A 24,102-nucleotide genomic window follows, 5' to 3' on the forward strand; every position below is an offset into this window, starting at 1 on the left:
GGTGCAGTTTTGAATTTATGAAGGCTTTTATGTGTGTCTTGACCTCAGTCTATGTTTTCTCTCTATTTGTAGGAGTTGGAAGAGTACAAGAAGAACGCAGCAAAGTCCTGGAAAGGCCTAGATCTGGACACATAAGACCCCTAAACATCCTGAACAGGATTAAGATGCAACCAATGAATGATATTAGAAACTTGTTGATTATTTTTTACAGAAATGGACAAAGGCAAGCATACTAATCATGTAAACGGAGAAACACATTTTTAGTACCACTGTACTATACTACTCAGTGGCCTAGTGGGTAGAGTGTCCGCTCTGAGATCGATAGGTCGTGAGTTCAAATCCCGGCTGAGTCATACCAAAGACTATAAAAATGGGACCCAATACCTCCCTGCTTGGCACTCAGCATTAAGGGTTGGAATTAGGGGTTAAATCACCATACATGATTCCCGGGCGCGGCACCGCTGCTGCCCACTGCTCCTCTCACCTCCCAGGAGGTGATCAAGGGTGATGGGTCAAATGCAGAGAATAATTTCGCTACACCTAGTGTGTGTGTGACAATCATTGGTACTTTAACTTTCTTTTTATTAGTCCCCCTACATACTCTACATAGTCATTCTCACATGCACTGTTCTGTAAATTCTCTAATCAACACATCTATTCAATCAATTGCAGTGTCATGGTCGGGCAATGTGTGGTCTACAAAAAAAACCTCCCAAATCGGCACATTGGCATGAACCCCTTGATGCAGTTTATTTTTCAGTAACTCCACAAGATGGCAGCTGCTGCATTTGAATAATCGTGAGTGGTCAGCATCCGGCAGCTTCATCTATCTACCTCTGCATGCTCTATAAAATGTTGCTACTCAGCTGTTGGGGTGAAACTCGCGTGTTACTGTTCATAATAAACTTATCCTATTGCTGACTGAGCAACTTGTTCTTAAACCGCTACTACAACATTGGTTCTGTTGTTGCTGTGTTGTGCGACATCACCTTGTGGTTCCGAAAACTACATATTCCTTTCCGCTTTCCCACTCCCTCCCAAACATTAATGATGTTTGGGAAAAAAAGGTATATATAGGTTTTCCCTTTTAGAAGTTATGTCTCCCTCCAGTTATCGCCCTGTCCTCTTTGCAGTTTACATGCTAAGATTACTATGCTAGCAATTTAGCACATTTGATACTTTTTCACTTAATCTTAAAACTGTGTTAGCTGTTCCCCCTATTAATGATATATTGTTACTTGGCGCCATCTTAAGTTTGCTGGCTGTTTACATTAAAAGGCTAGTATTACTATGCCAATATCTATGCTAGCGTTTAATCTAGTTTTGTACATCCGTGGTGCCATCTTAAAAGTGTGCATGCATTTCATATTTTGACATGTTAATATTTTTAGTGCTGGCAATTTAACAAATTGCATATGTTTTAACCTTATAATCATGGATTTTGTTACTTGGCGCCATCCTAAAAGTATCCTTGCTGTTCTCCATTTTAGCTTATTTGGTACTTTTTAGCCTAAGAATCATTGATTTTGCTACTTAGCGCCATCTTAGAATTGTGCAAGCTGTTTACATGTTTACAATAACAGGCTAGCATTACTATGCTAGCATTGACGCTAATTTTGTACATTTTAACTGTGGATTTTGTTACTTGGCGCCATTAAAAATGTATGGTAGCTCTTCTTCATATGTTGACACGCTAAATTTAACATGCTAGCAATTTAGCAAATGTTTTTTACGTTTTAACCTTATATTATTCAATTTTGTTTCTTGGCGCCATCTGAAATGTATGTTACCTGTTCTCTTGTTAGCATGCTAACAATTTATGCTACAATTTTTGCTAATTTGATAATATATATATATATATATATATATATATATATATATATATATATATATACCAAAAGGGAATAAGCGGTAGAAAATGGATGGATGGATATGTGTAACATGTATTAGTATTACTTTTGGGTAACTTTTTAGAACGCTGTAAGTACTGTTCTATATATTGAACAATAAACCTTTACAGGGTTTCACTTGTAAAGCGCTTTGAGTCACTAGAGAAAAGCGCTATATAAATATAATTCACTTCACTTCACTTCACTACAGTTACATTTGTATTTGTTTATAAATTGCAACTCATTTCTGAGAGTTCAAAAACATTCACTTATGCTTGCATTATTTACAGATGAAATCACATTAGTGCAAATGAGACAATGCAGTGTAAATGCAGAATTTTTTTTAGATAAGGCAGGCGTACCTACAGTTATGTCCAGTGCTGTTAATAGAAGGGGTCAGTGGAGCACCAGTCTGTCTCTGATCTTGAAGCTGACCATGCCCAGCAGTAGCAGTGCAGGAAGGAAGGTGTACAGCAGGACAAAGTCCAGAATGTAGCGGGACAGAGCTCCAGGGTAGCCTTCATCGATGATCTGATTGCCCTGAGTGACGATACAGTCTCCTTGGAAAGGTCTGGAATGATCTAAGAAGAAGAAGGAGCAGCTAATGCGTATCTTGCATGTCTTAAAAGTGTCCTCCATGTAGAGAAGAGCTCACTGCATGTGAAGTGAAGATCGTGAAACTCTGTGACGATGAGGAGCTCACAGCTGTATTTCTGGAACGTCAAGTAGCTCAGCCATTGGAACACAGTCGGCATCTGCGCCATACTTCTGTTGACACAATAATATGCATTTTCAATGTGAAGTTGACGCAGGAATCCTAAAAGTACTTTTTGTACCGTAGGAAACCAGAGCCCACTAAGATCCCTGCTATGTTGAGCAGAGCCACTCCAGTGTTCACCATGTTTGGGTCTTGGACCACTCCCAACAAAACCACAGTCAGCAGCTCGCCTGGGAGACGTGAAATAAATCCCACAAATCACATTTAGAGGTAAAGTCACAAATTATGTAATTTTACTGGTCAGCTGACCTATGATGTGAGGAACCATGACCACGGCAGTAAAACTGAGGAAGCGCCAAGTCTCAGGGTGCATCCCCACAGTCCTAAAAGGAAATTAATTTACTTTTTACGTTTAATTAACAAACGTACACAAATATATAAAAATAATCATAGAGGAAGTCACGTTAGAGTTAGGCCTGAGGCTGGGTCTTGGATTAGGGTTAGGATTTTGGCTGGAGTTCAGGGTCAGATTAGGGTCGGCATTTGATTTGGATTTAGGGTCGGGGAGGATGTCAGTATTAGGGCTAGACTATGGGGCAAAGTTAGGGTTTGTGTTCAGGTTAGGGCTAGCCTTGGGGTTAGTGTTGGCACCTGTGTTAAGGGTTAGATTTAGAACTGCAGTTGGTTTTAGGATTTTGGCTGGATTTCAGGGTTAGATTAGGGTTGGTGTTTGAGTTGTCAGCGCTGGGGCTTCAGAATCAGATAAGGGTTAGGCTCGCGTTTGGTATTAGGACTCGAGTTGGGGTTCGGGGTTAAATTATGGTTAGTGCTCGGGGTTGGTATTAGGTCTAGGGCTGGAGTTCAGGGTCAGATTAGTGTTGCTTCTCAGGTTGGCGTTAGGACCAGTGTTGAGGCGTCAGATTAGGGATGGTGTTACAACTGTGGCTGCAGTACAGGGTCAGATTAGGGTTGGTTCTCAAATTGGTGTTAGGACCAGTGTTCAGGCGTCAGATTAGTGTTGGTGTAAGAACTCGGTCTGGAGTACAAAGTTGGTGTTAGGACTGGTCACAGCTGCATTTTGGGGGGTTAGGTCAGTTTTAGGACAAGATCTGGGGTTTGTGGTCAGATTTGGGTTGGCGTTTAGGGTTAGTGTTAGGTTGATGGTTAGAGTTAGTGTAAGGTTTGGCACATTATTTATCATAATACTACCATTAAACCTAATTGACTGTACCACTAACAGAAGAGTGGGGGGTAATTAGCCAAATGACAACATAAGCAGCCAATGCATTGTGTTATTTGTAGTATCAGTCAGAGTTAAGAGAACCTACCAGTAGAGAAAAGAAGTGAAGATGAAGACACTGATGACACTAAATGGCAGGATGTGGAAGATGTAGGCCAGGAACATCTGCCATTTACTGTACAGTCCATCCTGACTCTCCTGGTCACCAATGGCTCTCAGGGCAGGAACTACAACAAGCACACAAGTATAAACATCTTGTATTAACCACTGTATTGACTATTGCTGTAATCATTAAGACTCAAGGTCAATGTTGTTGTTTTTTTACCACTTTTTAAATGTGGCGTCTTATCATTTACATTTCATCTTTACTATCTTCAGCTCAAAAGTACACTACAGTAAGTCAGCAAGATAATGAACAAATTGTTTTGTTTGTCACCCATTAACCACATTTTGGCAAGCTTTCTCCCAGAGATTGGTGAAGAAAGGTAAATTATAACATTGGAAAATAAAATATAAAAAAAATAAGTATTTCTTTACACATTTTACACCGGTTTAAGTAACATAGTCTTGATGATTTGAAGTTTATAAATTTAACAAACAAATCTTTTTTTATTTAATTGAAGACATAGCAACAATTAAAATGTGAAGCAATGCGCCATGATTAGCAAATAGTGAGGCAAGCTTCATTTTAAAGAACGCTATGAAATATCTAATATCATGATATATATTATTAATTGCAGTTGACCTAATTACTGACAAATTACGAAAGGCCGTAAATATATATATTTTTAGGCCATGCCGGCCATCTTTGTGGAATATTTAAAGTTAAGTTAAAGTTAAAGTACCAATGATTGTCACACACACTAGGTGTGTGGAAATTTGTCCTCTGCATTTGACCCATCCCCTTGATCACCCTCTGGGAATTGAGGGGAGCAGTGGGCAGCAGCGGTGCCACGCCTGGGAATCATTTATGGTGATTTAACCCCCAATTCCAACCCTTGATGCTGAGTGCCAAGCAGGGAGGCAATGGGTCCCATTTTTATAGTCTTTGGTATGACTCGGCCGGGGTTTGAACTCACAATCTACCAATCTCAGGGCGGACACTCTAACCACTAGGCCACTGATTAGGTTTAGCACATGTTGTTGCGAGACTCGCTATTTTTGTTAGAAAAAAAATACTTATTTAAAAGACAATGGACTTAAAAATAAAGATAAATATTTTCTTTAAGAACACAGCACGTGTGTGTTATCCAGGATAAAATACATAAAGAACTAGCATAAGCGAGTTGTATTTAGTGGAGATAAGAAGTTGTTATTCACTGTCCTTCTCGACGTCCTAACTGTGAATGTTTGTCTGCAAAGTGCCATAAATGCACACATCACCTTGTATAAAACACAGATAACGTAGTCGTCAGTTTGGGAACTGTACATTTTCTAGGTCACGGGGGTCACTGAACTCTGAATTAAGTTTAGGCCACGCCTCCCGTTGTCCATAGCAACAGTGGAATACTTCTTGAAGTATTTTGTCCCTTTTTGATATAATAATAATAATGGATTAGATTTATATAGCGCTTTTCTAGAAACTCAAAGCGCTTCACAGAGAAGTGAAAACCCATCTGTCATTCACACATAGTGGTGGTAAGCTATTTTCGTAGCCACAGCTGGCCTGGGGTAGACTGACGGAAGCGTGGCTGCCAGTTTGCACCTACAGGCCCTCCAACCACCACCTATCATTCATCATTCATTCACTAGTGTGACTGGCACCGGGGACAAGGGTGAAGTGTCCTGCCCAAGGACACAACAGCAGCGATTTGGATAGTAAAAGGCGGGGAGCGAACCTGCAACCCTCAGATTTCTGACAAGGGCGCTTTACCCACTACGCTATGCCGCCCCAATGTGTGCAGATGCTGCAGCTACTCACACAAAGCGACGGCGTTCAGCATTCCCGTGTATGGCGACGCTCCGATGCTCTGGTAGATGATGCCGATGCGATCTTGCACGGCTCCCTTGGTGACGTCCATGTCGAGATGCATGACGAAGAAGGCCACAAAGAGGCCGTAAATCAAGTTCTGGGACAGACGCATGAGGACCCCCATGCGGTCTCTGGACAAGTTCCGCATAGTCCGCCTACAAAAACCCCCAATAATTTACCAGTTTGTAATACTTTGACACTTTCACTCGTCGTCACTTGCAGACTAACCTGAGCAGCACGCCCAGCTTGGCGCCGCCACCTGGCGACTCTTTGCTCTTAAAAGGAATAGCGGCCTTGTCGTGCCTCTGCAGGCTTTGCGTCATCTTCCCCAGCATGTGCCGGTAGATGGCCGACCCCTGGTAGGAGCACGTGATCTCGTGCATGCGGCTGAAGGTGGCCGCCTCACGCTCGCTGCTCCGTGTGTCCACCGACGTGAAGTCCACTTAGACAGAAGGACAACATTTACCTCTGACATTCTGTTTTTTATTTTTTTTACCTCTACCTGGCAAGTACCATAGATGTCAAAGGGGTTGCAGTATTCGGGACACTCGTATCCACACTGGCTGAAGAAGTCCACCATCTCCTCTGGTTGTCCACAGAAGACCAACTCGCCACGACTCATCACGGCAATCCTGCTGAACACCTGCACACACAAACACCAACTTAATCATCACAGACCTTCAACAAGCCCAAACATCTTAAACAGTATTAGCCTTTTATAGACATACATATTATGCACAAGCTTGACTTATTAAGATGCAATGTTTACTGAAAAATGAACCAGATTTCAACCAGAGCAACATTTTCCAAATTAAAAAAGTGTAGTTTTGTGGCTTTAACAAAAATCTGAAAATTTGGCACTAAAGGCATCAAAAATGCATTACCTACTTGGGACTATTTTGTCATTTGGTGTGTAATTCTAATTATTTTTGGAAAGAACAAAGTCCTATTTTAATTATTTCTTTATTTTGAATTTAACAGTGTTTTTTTTGGATTACCTAAATATGTATTTATCAATGTATTTATATTAGTTATTATTTCTCACCCTGAATAGTTCGGAGCGAGGTTGATGGATGGTGACGATGACGATGCGGTTCCTGCGGGCCAGCTCAGCCAGCAGCACCACGATCTGATTGGCTGTCATACTGTCCAGGCCCGTGGTAGGCTCGTCCAATAGGATCACTCCTGCATTAACGTCAGAGCTGTAAGTTTTTTGTTTTTTTTTAAGAAACTTTCACTTTGTGCAGATAAGCGGTGCCTCTTTTTTCCTGACTTCATGACTCTAATTAGGACAATTAAAAGATTGTCTCTCTGCATGATGGAAGCCTAGTGGAATTAAGGTTTAATTGTCAGATTAATTTATTTCCTGCTTGATTGGAGAGGCAGCAAATGAAAATCGTGTGTGTGTGTGTGTGCGCGTGTGTGCGCGCGTGTGCGTGTGGTCATTGTAATCCTGAATGAGGACGGAGACCTTCATCCTCAGCGGAGTTCTGATAAAAGAACCCTGAGCTCTCATTGTGCTTTGATAAACTGGACTCTGCTTTCATTGCTCTCTTCCATCCTTAGGACGTGACTTTGGAAAGTCTTCAGGGAACTTGACGAGGAGGCTTTGAAGAGGAACTCACGGGGGTCCTGTAGGAGCTGGCTGGCGATGGAGACCCTCCTCCTCTCACCTCCAGAGATTCCCGGGAAGATGCGGCCTCCGATGACGCTGTGGGCCACGTGACTCAAACTCAGCTCGGCCATCACTGCTGACACCTGAGGTCAGAGGTTAAAGGGCAGAGTGGTTGTCGCTCGTCATCACTTCCAATAGTATTGTTTTTAATATCCTCCATATTACTGTACCAATACACATTACGACCTCTGTGACACAGGATAAGCCATAAATACACCTGATGATTATTATAATTGTGTTATTGCTGAGAAGCAGCAGTTTTAAACTCCATATCTCAACTGATTCAAACGATTAACAGGTTCAACTCATCCTGGAAATTCCAACCAACAACTTTTTTAGGTACTAAAAAAGTTTTTTGGGGGGGAATTCCCACTTTACAATACCACTGTGCGCCTACTTCTTCCTAAATTTTCTATCGATTTCAAATTTTCCAACATTCCTTTTATTTCAGGACAATTGGGATTATTCTTTTTTATTCAGAAAATGTTCCGGTTTTCTGTAACATTTATTCTCTATCAAAAATGTTACGACTTCCACATTTCTCAACCGATTCCAAGTGTTCCAAAGTCACAATACACCTTAGTCGTGTTAGCATGTTATCATGCTAACTTTTTTTTTTGCAAAAAGTTAAGTTGTGCTTGACACATCTTATCTGTTACCATGTTAGCATACAGAATAGAGTAGAAAGTACTTTATTGATCCCTGGGGGAAATTCAGCACCACAGTTCGCTCACAATAGACAATAATAATAATAAATAATATGTAACATATATTATATATATAATATATGAAAAGTATAAATATATTCTACATATATTCTACATTTAAGTGCAGTCAAGGAACATATGCATTATACAGTCTGATGGCTGTCGGTATGAAGGACCTCCTGTGTCGTTCCGTGTTGCATTTAGGGAGTCTGAGCCTTCCACTGAATGTGCATATTCTCTCCGAAAGGTCCGAGTTTAGTGGGTGGGAGGCGTTGTCCATAATGGCTAGGAGTTTTGCTAGACTTCTCCTCTCTGACACCATCGCCAGAGAGACCAGCTCCACTCCCACCACGTTACTGGCCTTCTCTACCAACTTGTCCAGTCTGTTTGTGTCCCTCACTCTTAGCCCGCTGCCGCAGCAAGCCACAGCCTACAAGAAGGCGCCCGCCACCACCGACTCGTAGAAAATCTTCAACATCTTTGTACAGACGAAGGATCCTAGCCTCCTGAGGAAGTAGAGGCGGCTCGGTCCCTTCTTGTAGAGGGCCTCAGCGTGTTTTGACCCATTCAGCTTGTTGTCCATGTGTACACCAAGGTATTTATAATCCTCAATTATAATCCTATATTAACATCAGTGTGCTAGCTTTTTGGCTAATTTTGCAGGCGTATACCTCAAAGTCATAAAGTTGGTACTTGACTGTTAGCTTGTTAACATTAGCATGTCAGCATACTAACACTAGGATGCTAGCTGTTTTAGCAAATTTTACAGGTATACACCTCAAGGTCATAAATTAGTACTTCAAACATGTTAACATTAGCATAGTAACATAGCATGCTAGCTTTTTTAGCTATATATTGAGTTACACACTTTAGACTCATAATTTGGTACTTTATGCATGCTAAATTATTTTTTAGCTAATTTTGCAGGTAAACACAACAGTCATTTAAGATGGTATTTGACACATGATAATTGTTAGCACATTAACATTTTAGCTTTTTCTTGGCAAAATTTTGACTCGTGCGTTGGTACTTGACATTCGCTAACTGTTATAAGCATGCTAGCTTTTTTAACCTACTTTGCGGGTATGCAACTTGAAGTGGTATATTTTGTTGTTTGACGCTATCAATCCCCGTAAAAGGCATATCATAGTTATTATGGGCCTGCTTGGAAAGCAATAACAGCCTCAAATTCTGCTTTTTTTTTATTTACCTTTTCTTGCAAATCAGCCTAAAAAAAAAAAAATTCTGATACCAGTTTTTTGTCTGCTACGGTAGCATTTTAATAAGCTGATATCAATACTGTCTTGTTTGAGTAATTGATTGGTATGCATATACTTTGTTTCATATAAACATGGACCATGATTCAGGTTGTGCAATACATACACATAGCTTTTTTCATTGTTCATCTGCAGCACCTTTTTAAAGATTCAAAACAAAATGGAATAAAGTGAAACTTTTGCACCAGCGTTCAAATCTGAGTATTATATAGCAAGATACCATCCTTAATACATGACGGATACATGCATAGATCACTCAAACCAGTATTTGACTGTATTAAAGGATTAATAATTAAATCGGGTCCATTTACAGTATCTCTATGGCAACTACATATATGCGTCTGAAAAAGTCCCACCTTTTTGTGTATGGCTTTAGCAGAGTGTTTTCTGAGAGCCAGCTGGGCAGTGTAGGTCAAAGTCTCCTCCACTGTCAGATAACTCAGCAGGTTGTCACTCTGGTTGGTGGACACAAGATAAATACAATATTATTGACCATCAGAGGCCCATATATGTATTGATTTAGCTTGAAAATAACTTTAGTCCACACACACACACTTACACACACAGCTTGAACCTCAATTAACTCATTGGTCCAAGTGCACTTCTCTGCGGTCTCTCTTGTGAATGACTTAAATATCAGCGGCTCCTATCTGCTGCTCATCTACAGCTTAGCAGCCAAAGTTAATGACAAGGCTTATGGAGAGATGATGGAGACGTGTGTGTGTGTGTGTGTGTGTGTGTGTGTGTGTGTGTGTGTGTGCGTGCGTGCGTGCGTGCGTGCATGCGTGTGTGTGTCTGCACGTTATCAGCGAGCAGGGAGATAATTCAAAAAGAAAGCATTGGCTTTTTTAAGACAGTGTTTTTTTTTCTAATTCAGGCTTTGGATACACTCGAGCACCTCTCATTGAGAGATTAAGAGCATGAGGAGGCCATGGAGGACCTCAAAGTTAATTTCACACAAAGTACACACTGCGGTAAGACTTTTGCAAAACACCCTCTGTTTGCAGACCCAAATAGGTGTGTGTGTTAATGCATTACCTGCAGCACATAAGAGAAACAATCCTGGTACTCCTCTCTCGCTAGTTTCCTCCCGTTAACAAATACTTCACCCGACAGTGTCCCAGAGTTTCCGATCCTCCCTGAGATGGCGTCCAACAACGTTGTCTTTCCGGAACCTTTATAGTAGACACACAGATTTGGGAATATTATGTTGATTCCAATCCCGGACGAGCCCCCACTTGTTACGGCTGACTCAGGGCCGCAATGTCAAAAGGGAATCGAAACTGAAGATAAAAGTGCACAAAAGTGAGGTTAACCGAAAGAAAGTATCCTAAACATGAAAGAAAGCTAACATAAATGTACTAAACAAGACTGCAGCAGGCTCCAGCCAACAGCCAAGGCAGGACCGAGCAGAACAGGGATTGAAGTCCCAAAGTTTCCATCTGATAACCTTTGGACTAAAATTGTTCAATTTCTATACAAACAACATTTGTAAAGTTACAAAGGACTTAAAGTTTGTATTATTTATTTTCTCAAGTGACTCAAAGCGCTTTACATTGTGAAACCCAATGTCTAAGTAACTTTTTTTTTTTTTTTTAAACCAATGGGGGTGGCACTGGGAGCAGGCGGGTAAAGTACCTTGCCCAAGGACACAATGGCAGTGACTCGGATGGCGGAAGCGGGGATCGAACCTGCAACCCTGAAGTTGCTGGCACAGCCGCTCTACCAACCGAGCTATACCGCCGGTTGGTATAGCTCGGTATACCAACCGGTGACCAATTTGATCCTATTTTTTAGGATAAAATTGCTTTTGTATGAAAAGGAGAAGGATTAAAATAAGCTCAGCTTCTTCTTACTCCTTTTCAGATGTGCTGTAATGAAACAACTGGAAATATGTGATGCATGTTTGAAAAAAACTGAAACTGAAACTGAACTGAACTGAACTTTTCAGATTATTATGCCAAATCAGCTGTGAGACTTGCAAACACACAAAGTAGAGGGAGAGAGAATAAGCAGGCCTCCACTCTAAGCCCATTCCTACAAGGCTCCCACAAGGGGCCTTAACATCTTACATTACTTTTTTACATGGGGAAAATATTTAAATGCCCCACCACATCTAGCAGATGGTGCTTTAATGTATCACATTAATATGTAGGAAAAAACATGTCCCTTGACCCTTACATTATAATAATGAACTCAACTCTCCCTGTTTATTTTGTTACGCTCAGGAATTCTGCCAAGCAACCAGCAAACACTAACATGTGAGGTGAGCAGAAACAACAATAAATACTCTAAGCTAACCAGAGTTGCCCAGGATGCCCATAATCTGCCCGCTGTCCACATGGAAGGAGACGTCGTTAAGGATCTGACGAGTCCATCGCTTCCTGTAGGAGGGCAAGTCCCACCAGGGCCCCACACGCTCGCTGCAACACACACACATTTCACATTACACATGCCAAAAGATAGCAGTTCTATATGTCCACTGTTCTCTTTATATACTTGACAGAGGACCAGAAAAAATACTACAGCACTTGAAATGTTTGTCAACATCAGGATATTTTTGGAAAGACAAGCCCTATGTATGGCGCAAACCTCTGCCAAAGTTCAACGATAATAGTGGTTAAATATTTAGTTAGGATACAACATCATTGTACAATGTTACCTGACATAATAAAACGTCATTCTAGAATGTTAACTGACGGAATACAACATCATTGTAGAATGTTACCTGACAAAATACAACATCATTCTAGAATGTCACCTGAAAGAATACAACATCCTTCTGGAATCTTACCATACAGAATACGACATCATTCTAGAATGTTACTAGACAGAATACGACATAATTCTAGAATGTTACCTGACAGAACACAACATCATTCTTGAATGTTATCTGACAGAATACAATATAATTCTAGAATGCTACCGGACAGAATACATCATCACTGTAGAATGTTACCTGACAGAATACAACGTCATTCTAGAATTTTACCTGACAGAATACGTCATTCTAGAATGTTACCTGACAGAATACAATATCATTGTAGAATGTTACCTGACAAAATACAACATCATTCAAGAATGTTACCTGACAGAATACAACATCATTCTAGAATGTTAAATGACAGAATACAACATCATTGTAGAATGTTACCTGACATAATACAACATCATTGTAGAATGTTAACTGACAGAATACAACATCATTCTAGAATGTTACCTGACAGAATACAACATCATTCTTGAATGTTAACTGACAGAATACAACATCATTCTAGAATGTTACCTGACAGAATACAACATCATTCTTGAATGTTATCTGACAGAATATAACATCATTCTTGAAGTTACCTGACCAAATACAACATCATTCAAGAATGTTACCTGACAGAATAAAACATCATTCAAGAATGTTACCTGACAGAATACAACATCATTGTAGAATGTTACCTGACATAATACGTCATTCTAGAATGTTACCTGACAGAATACAACATCATTCTTGAATGTTATCTGACCGAATACAACATCATTGTAGAATGTTACCTGACAGAATACAACATCATTCAAGAATGTTACCTGACAGAATACAACATAATTGTAGAATGTTACCTGACATAATACAACATCATTCTTGAAGTTACCTGACCGAATACAACATCATTCAAGAATGTTACCTGACAGAATACAATATAATTCTAGAATGTTACCGGACAGAATACATCATCACTGTAGAATGTTACCTGACAGAATACAACGTCATTCTAGAATTCTACCTGACAGAATACAACGTCATTCTAGAATTCTACCTGACAGAATACGTCATTCTAGAATGTTACCTGACAGAATACAACATCATTCTAGAATGTTGCCTGACAGAATACATCAGCATTCTTGAAGTTACCTGACCGAATACAACATCATTCTAGAATGTTACCAGACAGAATACGACATCATTCTAGAATGTTACTAGACAGAATACGACATCATTCTAAATGTTACCTGACAGAATACAACATCATTCTTGAATGTTATCTGACAGAATACAATATAATTCTAGAATGTTACCTGACAGAATACAACATCATTCTAGAATGTTACTTGACAGAATACAACATCCTTGTGGAATGTTACCTGACAGAAAACAACGTCATTCTAGAACGTTACCTAACAGAATACACCATAATTCTAGAATTTTACCTGACAGAATACAACATCATTCTAGAATGTCACCGGAAAGAATACAACATCCTTCTGGAATGTTACCAGACAGAATAGGACATCATTCTAGAATGTTACTAGACAGAATACGACATCATTCTAGAATGTTACCTGACAGAACACAACATCATTCTTGAACTTTATCTGACAGAATACAATATAATTCTAAAATGCTACCGGACAGAATACATCATCACTGTAGAATGTTACCTGACAGAATACAACGTCATTCTAGAATTTTACCTGACAGAATACGTCATTCTAGAATGTTACCTGACAGAATACAACATCATTCTAGAATGTTACCTGACAGAATACATCAGCATTCTTGAAGTTACCTCACCGAATACAACATCATTCTAGAATGTTACCTGACAGAATTCAACATCATTCTAGAATGTTACCTGACAGAATACAACATCATTTTAGAATGTTACTTGACAGAATACAACATCCTTGTGGAATGTTACCTGACAGAAAACAATGTCATTCTAGAACGTTACCTAACAGAATACACCATAATTCTAGAATTTTACCTGACAGAATACAACATCATTCTAGAATGTCACCTGACAGAATACAACATCCTTCTGGAATGTTACCAGACAGAATACGACATCATTCTAGAATGTTACCTGACAGAATACAACTTCATTCTTGAATGTTATCTGACAGAATACAATATAATTCTAGAATGTTACCTGACAGAATACAACATCATTCTAGAATGTTACTTGACAGAATACAACATCCTTGTGGAATGTCACCTGACAGAAAACAACGTCATTCTAGAACGTTACCTAACAGAATACACCATAATTCTAGAATTTTACCTGACAGAATACAACATCATTCTAGAATGTCACCGGAAAGAATACAACATCCTTCTGGAATGTTACCAGACAGAATAGGACATCATTCTAGAATGTTACTAGACAGAATACGACATCATTCTAGAATGTTACCTGACAGAACACAACATCATTCTTGAATGTTATCTGACAGAATACAATATAATTCTAGAATGCTACCGGACAGAATACATCATCACTGTAGAATGTTACCTGACAGAATACAACGTCATTCTAGAATTTTACCTGACAGAATACGTCATTCTAGAATGTTACCTGACAGAATACAACATCATTCTAGAATGTTACTTGACAGAATACATCAACATTCTTGAAGTTACCTCACCGAATACAACATCATTCTAGAATGTTACCTGACAGAATACAACATCATTTTAGAATGTTACTTGACAGAATACAACATCCTTGTGGAATGTTACCTGACAGAAAACAATGTCATTCTAGAACGTTACCTAACAGAATACACCATAATTCTAGAATTTTACCTGACAGAATACAACATCATTCTAGAATGTCACCTGACAGAATACAACATCCTTCTGGAATGTTACCAGACAGAATACGACATCATTTTAAAATGTTACCTGACAGAATACAACTTCATTCTTGAATGTTATCTGACAGAATACAATATAATTCTAGAATGTTACCTGACAGAATACAACATCATTCTAGAATGTTACTTGACAGAATACAACATCCTTGTGGAATGTCACCTGACAGAAAACAACGTCATTCTAAAACGTTACCTAACAGAATACACCATAATTGTAGAATTTTACCTGACAGAATACAACATCATTCTAGAATGTCACCTGAAAGAATACAACATCCTTCTGGAATGTTACCAGACAGAATACGACATCATTCTAGAATGTTACTAGACAGAATACGACATCATTCTAGAATGTTACCTGACAGAACACAACATCATTCTTGAATGTTATCTGACAGAATACAATATAATTCTAGAATGCTACCGGACAGAATACATCACTGTAGAATGTTACCTGACAGAATAAACGTCATTCTAGAATGTTATTTGACAGAATACGTCATTCTAGAATGTTACCTGACCGAATACAACATCATTCTAGAATGTTACTTGACAGAATGTTACTTGACAGAATACAACATCCTTGTGGAATGTTACCTGACAGAAAACAACGTCATTCTAGAACGTTACCTAACAGAATACAACATAATTCTAGAATTTTACCTGACAGAATACAACATCATTCTAGAATGTCACCTGACAGAATACATCATCATTCTGGAATGTTACCAGACAGAATACGACATTATTCTAGAATGTACTAGACAGAATACAGCATCATTCTAGAATGTTACCTGACAGAATACAACATCATTCTAGAATTTTACCTGACAGAATACAACATCATTCTAAAACGTTACCTGACAGAATACAACATTTGATACTTTTTATTAGTAGATTGCACAGTTCAGTACATATTCCGTACAATTGACCACTAAATGGTAACACCCGAATAAGTTTTTCAACTTGTTTAAGTCGGGGTCCACGTTAATCAAATCATTCTTGAATGTTACCTAACAGTAGAACATAATTCTAGAATGTTACCTGACAGAGTAGGTAATCTTTCTCGAATGTTACCTGACAGAGTAGGTAATCTTTCTCGAATGTTATCTGTCGGAATAGAACATAGTTCTAGAATGTTAACAGACTGAGTAGAATACTTTTATAGAATGTTACCTGACAGAATATAACATTTTTCTAGAGAGTCTTACCTGACAGAGTATGATATCTTGCTGACACTGAGACAGCAGCGAGGTTCCGTCCTGTCGTCTCTTCCATCCCTCATCACCTCGGACACAAACTTGAAGGACTCTTTGTCCTCAGTCCCTGGGCCAGCCGGGTCCAGCTGCACTGAGTAGAGTCTGCTCATGTCTCGATTCAGCTGCAAACCTTCTTTCCATATGACCCCGTTGTCTTTGGTCCGCTCTGTGCTCTACTTATCTGACAGCTGCAGTGCCATAAACACACTGCAGTCTGGTCGCTTTATCGCAGGGAACTTTGATCCACGCTTGTTAAAAGAAGGCAGGACGCCGAGTAAAACGACTGGCCGCGTGTCCTCGAACGCAGCACGGAGCAGATGGCAGAACATGACTTTGGAAGAGCGTGAGAAAAGTAGTTCCTGTTGAGTGAAAAACCGTAGACGTTAAAGACAAGAAGAAAAGAACGGTGGGGATGAGAGGTTCATTCACCTTTTGACCTGCCAAACATTGAGCTGCATGCAACATGGTGGACACTGACAGAAGCTTCACTCAGGCCAACGGATCTTCACAGGTCAGTCGTGGACACTATGTTCACTGCTCCATTTCCTAGTTTTTTTTTATTATTATTACTGATTTTAAAATCACAAACTTTTTATACAATTTTTTTAAACTAATTTATTAGTTTAATCATATATCCTTATTTGATTTATTACTGTGTATTTCAGGGGCGTCACTAGACCTAATACTGTACTTGGGCAGACCTGGGGCACAAATAATTCATGTGAGCATGCAAAGCGCACAAGCAAAAACATTTTTAGCACTTATTTATCATAAAAAATACATAAATAGTGCTTTAAACTATGAAATCATATCAGATTATGTTGTATGGATCTTTGATTAACCACCTGAAATTAACTAATGCATTTGACCTACTTGTGCACTTTTTTACTCCGGACTTCTAAACTGCTACTGGTAAAAGCAAAAAGGAAGAGCAATGAATCTTTTTGAAATATATATTCCAGTAATCATCTGCAAATTTAACATCTACAAAAGTAAAACAAAATATAAAGCACTCCTACATCTCTGGGTTCTTTTATATTATTTAATTTCCATTTATGGCAATGTAACTAATCCTATTTCAGATACACAAAACTATAAAATATACACAAAACAATAAAGCCACAGTAGTAGAATAAATGAACAACTGTTGTGTGTCTGTTCAGGGAATCATTTTCTGAGAAGTAAACTGTAACGTCTCATTTTCATTTTTGCAAAGTGGTCAATCACTCTGGACAGACATGGAAATATTACAGTAACTGTTATACTGTTGACCAGTGGTTCCCAACTGGTGGGTCGTGTCATTTTCAGTGAGTCGCAGTCAGATGTGTGCATGGAAAAAAAAAAGTTTAGGGAGAAAAAAATCAAATTGTGGCAACAAAACCAGATATTTTTAGCCATTTTTCTAGTGACTATTAGTGAGTATTTTAGCAAAAGGCAAACCGAATAACAAGTTGGAGGAGGTCTCAGGACAGACATGGAAATATATATTTTTTTAATCTAAATGGGGCAACAAATCCCGATATTTTCAGCCATCTTTCTGAAAACAAATACAGAAATGTAACTATTTTTTCTGGAAATAAAACCAGATGCTTTAGCTGTAGCCATTTTTCTGGTGACAAAACAAGATTATTTTAGTCAAAGTCGCACCGATTAACAAGACAAGTCTACTGTGCTATTTTTCTGTGAAATAAACTTCAATGATTTAAAAATTGGCTCACAACTTGGTGATATGGAAAAATGTTTTTTTTTTCCTGAAGATAAACCATTTGAGAAGCACTCAACTCACACATGCTTACTCCAAATCATCATTGATGCAGAACCAGCAGACAATAACCAACATTATGTTTCATGTTCATTGGAAATTCCCCCGACAGCTCGTACAGCAAATTAACATGTTTGTCTTGATACAAGGAATAACGTTAGCTAATTTAGCATCAACTTAAGAAAATTATGTTGCCTAGCTAGCTAGGACTTCACTTACACCTCTCATTCCTGCTGCTTCTTCTCTGTTGCGGGCGAATAACTTTCTTAAATCCATCTAGGAGTTACAGTTTGAGTCAAATCAAAATCAAAATAATGTAATTAACAAATTGTTGTTGGCTAACGTTACCTACCTCACGCAGTGATTCTCATCCTCTCTCTCTCTCTCTCTCTCTTTCTCTCTCTCTCTCTCTCTCTCTCTCAACTGAAGTCTCGATCCACACGTGAAAAAATTACCAAATTAAGTAGCCATGTGCTCATTGTTATGTGGAGTGAATACAGTAGCAATCAATTACCATAGTAGTATGTGCGCTGTTGTCTATGTTAAGTAGACTTAAAACTCTGAAGCGTTTTTTTTTATTGGTGAAATTTTTACTGGGGCACTGCAGATTAACAGTGGGGCACGTGCCCCAGTGAAATCTTTCTGGCGATGCCCCTGGTGTATTTATTCATTTGTTACAGTTAAGTAGTTACAGCACGGCCTAAACAATCTTCTAATAAGAGAGAATGCAACAAAAAAGTATCTTTAAAAATACCTACAAATAATTGTATACCTATGTTTATGAATTTACAATAATAATTGTTCATCTTAATACATTTTACTTTGGGGCTAGCTTCACTTTTAGATAGTAAGTTAGTTAGCGGAAATACTTCTCACTAATTACCACAACATTTTAAGTAGGGACTAAACAAATCTACACATTTCTATTTGTTTTTAATAACATTTGTTGACATATCCTCAATGCATAAATAGCCTATGTTTCTAAACTTTGATTACCAGGAATTGTTTCAACTAATTAAATTAATACCTGGTAATTAGTGGGGTTTGTGTTTATGCACAGTTAGGGGCAATGTGTTGAAATTAGGCTAGTGACCTAATGGGGGGAGGAGAGATGTATTAGTTATATTGTGTGTAATATCATAACCACATTCACACATAACTATTAAGATGTACAATTTGGTGCAGAAATTTAGAATTTTTTTGGAGGGGTGTGAATAATGTCAATGTATAAATCACAAATAAAAACAGAAGGGGGCAAAAACATGCTTTGGATTATCATAAGATTGTCATAAAACAGTTGCGGCACATTTTGGTTTTCAGAGGACATGTTTCAGTATTACATCAAAGATTCACTCAGGGCAACCCACTGCCGGTACATAAAAACACATATAACATCCTGCACAATCTAGGATAAAAATGTAATTTATAAAACAACAATGCTCAGTTTTGATTTGTTGATTGTGCAGAAACACAAAGATGTTGTAACCAAGAGTGTGTTTTCTCTGCAGCAGCATGCAGACACACAACTGTTCTCCTCAGAGGAGGACAGCAGTCTGTACTTTACGTACTCTGGCGATTGTAACCAGTTGGAGGTTAACAACCTGCACTATGAGGTGACAGAACACACACACACACAATACCATTGCTTGTTACTAATTGTGTGAGTGTAGGTGGACACAGCAGCTCAGATTCCGTGGTATGAGAGGCTGTCAGAGTTCAAGTTGCCGTGGGAGATTAAAGGAGACAAGCAGACAGCCATCAACAACCTCAGCCTGCGTGTGTGCAGTGGACAGATGTTGGCCATTATTGGAAGTTCTGGTACACACACACACTTCTCTGTGCCAATGAAAATTGAATACATAACTGTACCCTTTTTTATTATAACTCATTGTTTTAAAATGTTCTCTTTTTTTTTAAGGAAAAACAAATATTGCAACATTTTCATACAAGTTATACACGCAAGGCACAACCATATAAAAATATTAATTATGTAAAATAATATGCCTATTTTAACCCTAAATATTTAATACACTTTGAATGTTTCCAATTGTTAAAAATAAATCTTAACAAATATTTTATGTATTTATTTGTTACGTTGTTTGTAATTCGTACAGTATTTTTTAAGGCCTAAAATTGTTTAAGTAAACATTCTACTATTGGAAAACAAATTCCTAGAAAAAATGTATAGTTATATTTAATTTGATATTACATTATCTTATTTCATGTATTTGTTAGTTTCCTCTGACCATGTATTAAAATAATGTAAAATACTAAATAAGCTATTCATAAAATCCACAACACAGTTCAATCAACACTCTATAAGGTACAGTATTTAAATCACAATCATAAATCAGTAAAATGCCTGAAAGCTGTATTATATGCTGCTTGGAAAATGACAATAAAAAGGTCATTATATTCAAACTGAAACTATTACTATGATTATTATTATAATATTAGTATTGGATTAATGTGCAGGTGTACCAAATAGTGTGTTGCATTTTATCTGTGAAACTACCAGAAAACATTAAAAAGTTCAGCAGAAACTATTCACACTGTCATGCAGGCTGCGGTAAAACGTCCTTGTTGGACATCATCACTTGTCGAGACGAAGGCGGCGCCATCACCTCTGGCCAAATTCTGATCAACGGTCGACCCAACACGGCCCAGCTGGTGAAGAAGAGCATCGCTCACGTGCGGCAGGACGACCGCCTTCTTCCTCACCTCACTGTACGCGAGACCCTCGGCTTTGTGGCCAAACTGAGACTGCCCACGCACTTCACGCAGACCCAGCGGGACCAGAGGGTAACATGGAAACAACCAAATCCTCCATAACTAGCTTGATCAGTTCATGATTCGCTGACAAAGATAATACTCTTCTGTTAGGACAGTGTAGTGTAGTGCTTCACTTTAGTCTCCACCCTCACATGTGGCAATAAACAGGATACAGATCATGTACACAGTACTGTATGGCAGCTCTGCTGGGTTTTTAGGACTTTACTGCAACTATTAATCTAAGATGTTCTACATGACAAGACCACTCTACTTGATCTTGGGATCTATTGCAAAAAGGTGATTCAAAGATCCTCTATTTGAGAAGAGCTCTTTGCTGTTTATAATGACACAAAAGTCAACAAAACACAAGTATAAAATATTCTCTCTACAACAAAAAACAATCCTCTATAAGACAGGAGTGTGATGCTGTAGGACTTCACTGGAAACCGTGATCAAGATCCTCTATAAAGCAGAAGTGTGCCGCCGTTTTTTTTTTTTTTTTTGGAACTTCAATTGCAGTCAAATATTTCCTATGTGACAGGAGTGCTCTGCTATTTTAAAAGACAGATTGCAAAAATTATACTCAAAGATCTTCTATATGACAGCAGCGCAATGCTGATGTTTAGCACTTTAACAAAAACACTAGTCAAAGATCCTTTATTTGATGGGGGCGCAGTATCGTTTTTTTCTGACTTACCGCAAAAAATTTTACTCAAAGATTTTAAGATTTTCTATTCAAAGAGAGGGTTCTTCTGTTTTTGAGAACCAACTGCAAAAACCTTTGTCAAAGATAATGCTATTTTTTTAGGACTGATCTGCTAAAACGCCAGTCAAAGATCCTCTAAGACAGCAGCACTCTGCTGCTTTTTAGGACATTACTGCAAAAACACTAGTCTAAGATCGTGTATGTGGTAACCTAATCAAAGATCCTTTATATGATAGAAGTGCTGTGTCCTTTTTTGCGGACTATATCGCACAAATGTTGCTCAATGATTTTAACATTTTCTATTCGACTAGAGTGTTCGGCTGTTTTTGAGGACCTACTGCAAAAACCTTTGTCAAAGATCCTCTCCAAGACAGGGGCATGATGCTGTTTTTTTTAGGACTTTTCTGCGAAAACGCCATGTCAAAGATCCTCTATAAGACAGGAGCGTTCTGCTGTTATTTAAGGACATTATTGTGAAAACATTAGTCTAAGATCCTATATAAGACACAAGCACTCTGCTGTTTGTTAGGACTTTACTACAAAATGTACTGCAGTCAAAGATCCTGTATATGGTACATTGTCTATGGATATTCTCATTCATCCAGGTCATTGTAATCTCAGGGCATTCAATAGCCTTTTCAAATATCGTCTATATATCAATAAATGCTCTGCTATTTTTAAAAACCTACTGCAAAAACCATAGTCAAAGATCTTCTATATGACAAGAGCGCAATGCTGTTTTTTAAGACTTTACTGCCAAAACGCAAGTCAAAGATCCTCTATTTGACAGGAGTGCTCTGCTGTTTTTGAGGAACTACAGCAAAACACTTGTCAAGGGCCCTGTATAGAACGAAGCGCTCTGCAGATGTCTTTTTTTGGACATTTCTACAAAAATGCTAGTCAAAGATCCTCTAAATGACATAAGTGCTCTGCTGCTATTTTAGCACCTACTGTAAAATAAAAAACATAGTCAAAGATCTTCCATAACACAGGACAGCACTGTGCAGTTTTTTTTAGGATTTTACTGCTAAAAATGTGTTTCAGAATCTTTTATATGACAGGAGTCTTTTTTTAGATTTAGCTGCAAAAACCATAGTCAAAAATCTTCTATATGACAGGAGCACAATGGTGCTATTTAAGACTGACAAAATGTGAGTCAAAGATCCTTTAAATCACAGGAGTGCACTGCTGTTTTTGAGAACATACAACAGAAACACTGGTCAATGATCCTCTATAAGACAGGAGCGATTTGCGGTTGTTTAGGAAATTTCTGCAAAAACGCTAGTCAAAGATCCTCTCTAAGTCAAAAGCATTTTTCTATTTTTCAAAGAGTTACTGCAAAAAGTATAGTCAAATATATTTTATACGACAGAAAAGTGCAATGCTGTTTTTTTAGGACCTTCCTCAAAAAACACTTGTCAAGGGTCCCAACCGGATAAGAGCGATCTGCTGTTCTTTAGGACTTTACTTTGAAAACGCTAGTCAGAGATCCTCTATTAGACAGAAGCACTCGGCTATTTTTTAGGACTTCCTGTAAAAATGTGAGTTAACGATATTTTATATGACAGGATCATGGGTGCTCTTTTTTTGCATTTTGCTTTAACTGCAAAAAGCCAAGTCAAAGATCCTGTATCTGGTAGAATTTTGACGTCTACAGCAGTGTTTTTCAACCACTGTGCCGCGAGGCAGTGTACAGGTAAAAAGGTGACTAATGCTTAAACCAAAAATAAACAAAAGGTGAGTGCCCCTAAGAATAGGCATTGAAGCTTAGAGAAGGCTACGCAGAACGAAACTAAAACTGAACTGGCTACAAAGTGAATAAAAACAGAATGCTGGACGACAGCAAAGACTTACTGTGGAGCAAAGACGGTGTCCACAATGTACATTTGAACATGACATGACAATCAACAATGTCCCCACAAAGAAGGATAAAAACAACTGAAATATTATTGATTGCTAAAACAAAGTAGATGTGGGAAATACCGCTCAAAGGAAGACATGAAACTGCTACAGGAAAATACCAAAAAAAGAGCAAAAGCCACTAAAATAGGAGCACAAGACAAGAACTAAAACAATACAGACAGGAAACCAGCAAAAAACTCAAAATAAGTCACAGCGTGATCTGACAGGTCGTGACAGTAAACCTACTTAGAGACAAGAGCTATATTGATGCATGCTTGGTTATGCTTTAAAGTCATATCCAACAATTGCGACAATGACTTTTTACTGTCAACTGAATTTCGTTATTTAGCTATTTCTGCTGGTGGTGTCCCTCCTTATTTATTCAACGCAAAAAATGTGCCTTGGCTCAAAAAAGGTTGAAAGACATTGGTCTACGGGTCCATCCAGGTGTGAGCAGGTGTCTTGGTGTTCACAGGTGGACGACGTCATCGCAGAGCTGCGTCTGAGACAGTGTGCCCACACGAGGGTGGGTAACGACTACGTACGGGGGGTCTCTGGAGGGGAGCGGAGACGG

At 38.6% G+C, this 24,102-nt stretch overlaps 3 protein-coding genes across 11 annotated transcripts in view; 2 read left to right on the plus strand and 1 right to left on the minus strand.

Annotated features, from left to right (window-relative positions):
• dync2li1 (dynein, cytoplasmic 2, light intermediate chain 1) overlaps positions 1-921 on the plus strand; it is a 14,241-nt gene extending 13,320 nt beyond the window's left edge. For both annotated transcript variants that reach the window (XM_061911199.1, XM_061911200.1), the window contains one exon: positions 73-921. In XM_061911199.1, the coding sequence (XP_061767183.1) occupies positions 73-135 (63 nt within the window). In that variant the 3' untranslated portion in view covers positions 136-921. The remainder of the gene's footprint in view (positions 1-72) is intronic.
• Positions 1-16,763, minus strand: part of abcg5 (ATP-binding cassette, sub-family G (WHITE), member 5) — an 18,583-nt gene extending 1,820 nt beyond the window's left edge. For 3 of the 7 annotated variants that reach the window (XR_009808173.1, XM_061911193.1, XM_061911192.1), the window contains exons 1-14: positions 16,339-16,763; positions 11,780-11,901; positions 10,517-10,653; positions 9,835-9,933; positions 7,445-7,577; positions 6,865-7,004; positions 6,333-6,462; positions 6,048-6,261; positions 5,769-5,974; positions 3,936-4,074; positions 2,917-2,990; positions 2,726-2,837; positions 2,545-2,657; positions 2,256-2,470 (exon numbers count right to left, since the gene is read on the minus strand). Coding sequence is in view for 6 of the 7 variants with exons in the window: in XM_061911193.1 (XP_061767177.1) it covers positions 2,286-2,470; positions 2,545-2,657; positions 2,726-2,837; positions 2,917-2,990; positions 3,936-4,074; positions 5,769-5,974; positions 6,048-6,261; positions 6,333-6,462; positions 6,865-7,004; positions 7,445-7,577; positions 9,835-9,933; positions 10,517-10,653; positions 11,780-11,901; positions 16,339-16,496 (1,962 nt within the window). In the remaining variant the exon portion in view is untranslated. Of the gene's footprint in view, positions 1-2,251; positions 2,471-2,544; positions 2,658-2,725; positions 2,838-2,916; positions 2,991-3,935; positions 4,075-5,768; positions 5,975-6,047; positions 6,262-6,332; positions 6,463-6,864; positions 7,005-7,444; positions 7,578-9,834; positions 9,934-10,516; positions 10,654-11,779; positions 11,902-16,171; positions 16,238-16,338 lie in introns of all 7 variants that reach the window. The other 4 variants (XM_061911196.1, XM_061911195.1, XM_061911197.1 and 1 more) reach the window with 3 other exon arrangements.
• The window catches only part of abcg8 (ATP-binding cassette, sub-family G (WHITE), member 8), a 40,846-nt gene continuing 33,152 nt past the window's right edge, over positions 16,409-24,102 (plus strand). The window contains exons 1-5 of one of the 2 annotated variants that reach the window (XM_061911191.1): positions 16,409-16,897; positions 19,660-19,761; positions 19,819-19,966; positions 20,712-20,950; positions 24,004-24,102. The exon at positions 24,004-24,102 is cut by the window's right edge and continues 34 nt beyond it. In XM_061911191.1, the coding sequence (XP_061767175.1) occupies positions 16,850-16,897; positions 19,660-19,761; positions 19,819-19,966; positions 20,712-20,950; positions 24,004-24,102 (636 nt within the window). In that variant the 5' untranslated portion in view covers positions 16,409-16,849. Of the gene's footprint in view, positions 16,898-19,656; positions 19,762-19,818; positions 19,967-20,711; positions 20,951-24,003 lie in introns of both variants that reach the window. The other variant, XM_061911190.1, reaches the window with a different exon arrangement.

Source organism: Nerophis ophidion, linkage group LG09, assembly GCF_033978795.1.
Source record: "Nerophis ophidion isolate RoL-2023_Sa linkage group LG09, RoL_Noph_v1.0, whole genome shotgun sequence".
Classification (NCBI taxonomy): Eukaryota; Metazoa; Chordata; class Actinopteri; order Syngnathiformes; family Syngnathidae; genus Nerophis; species Nerophis ophidion.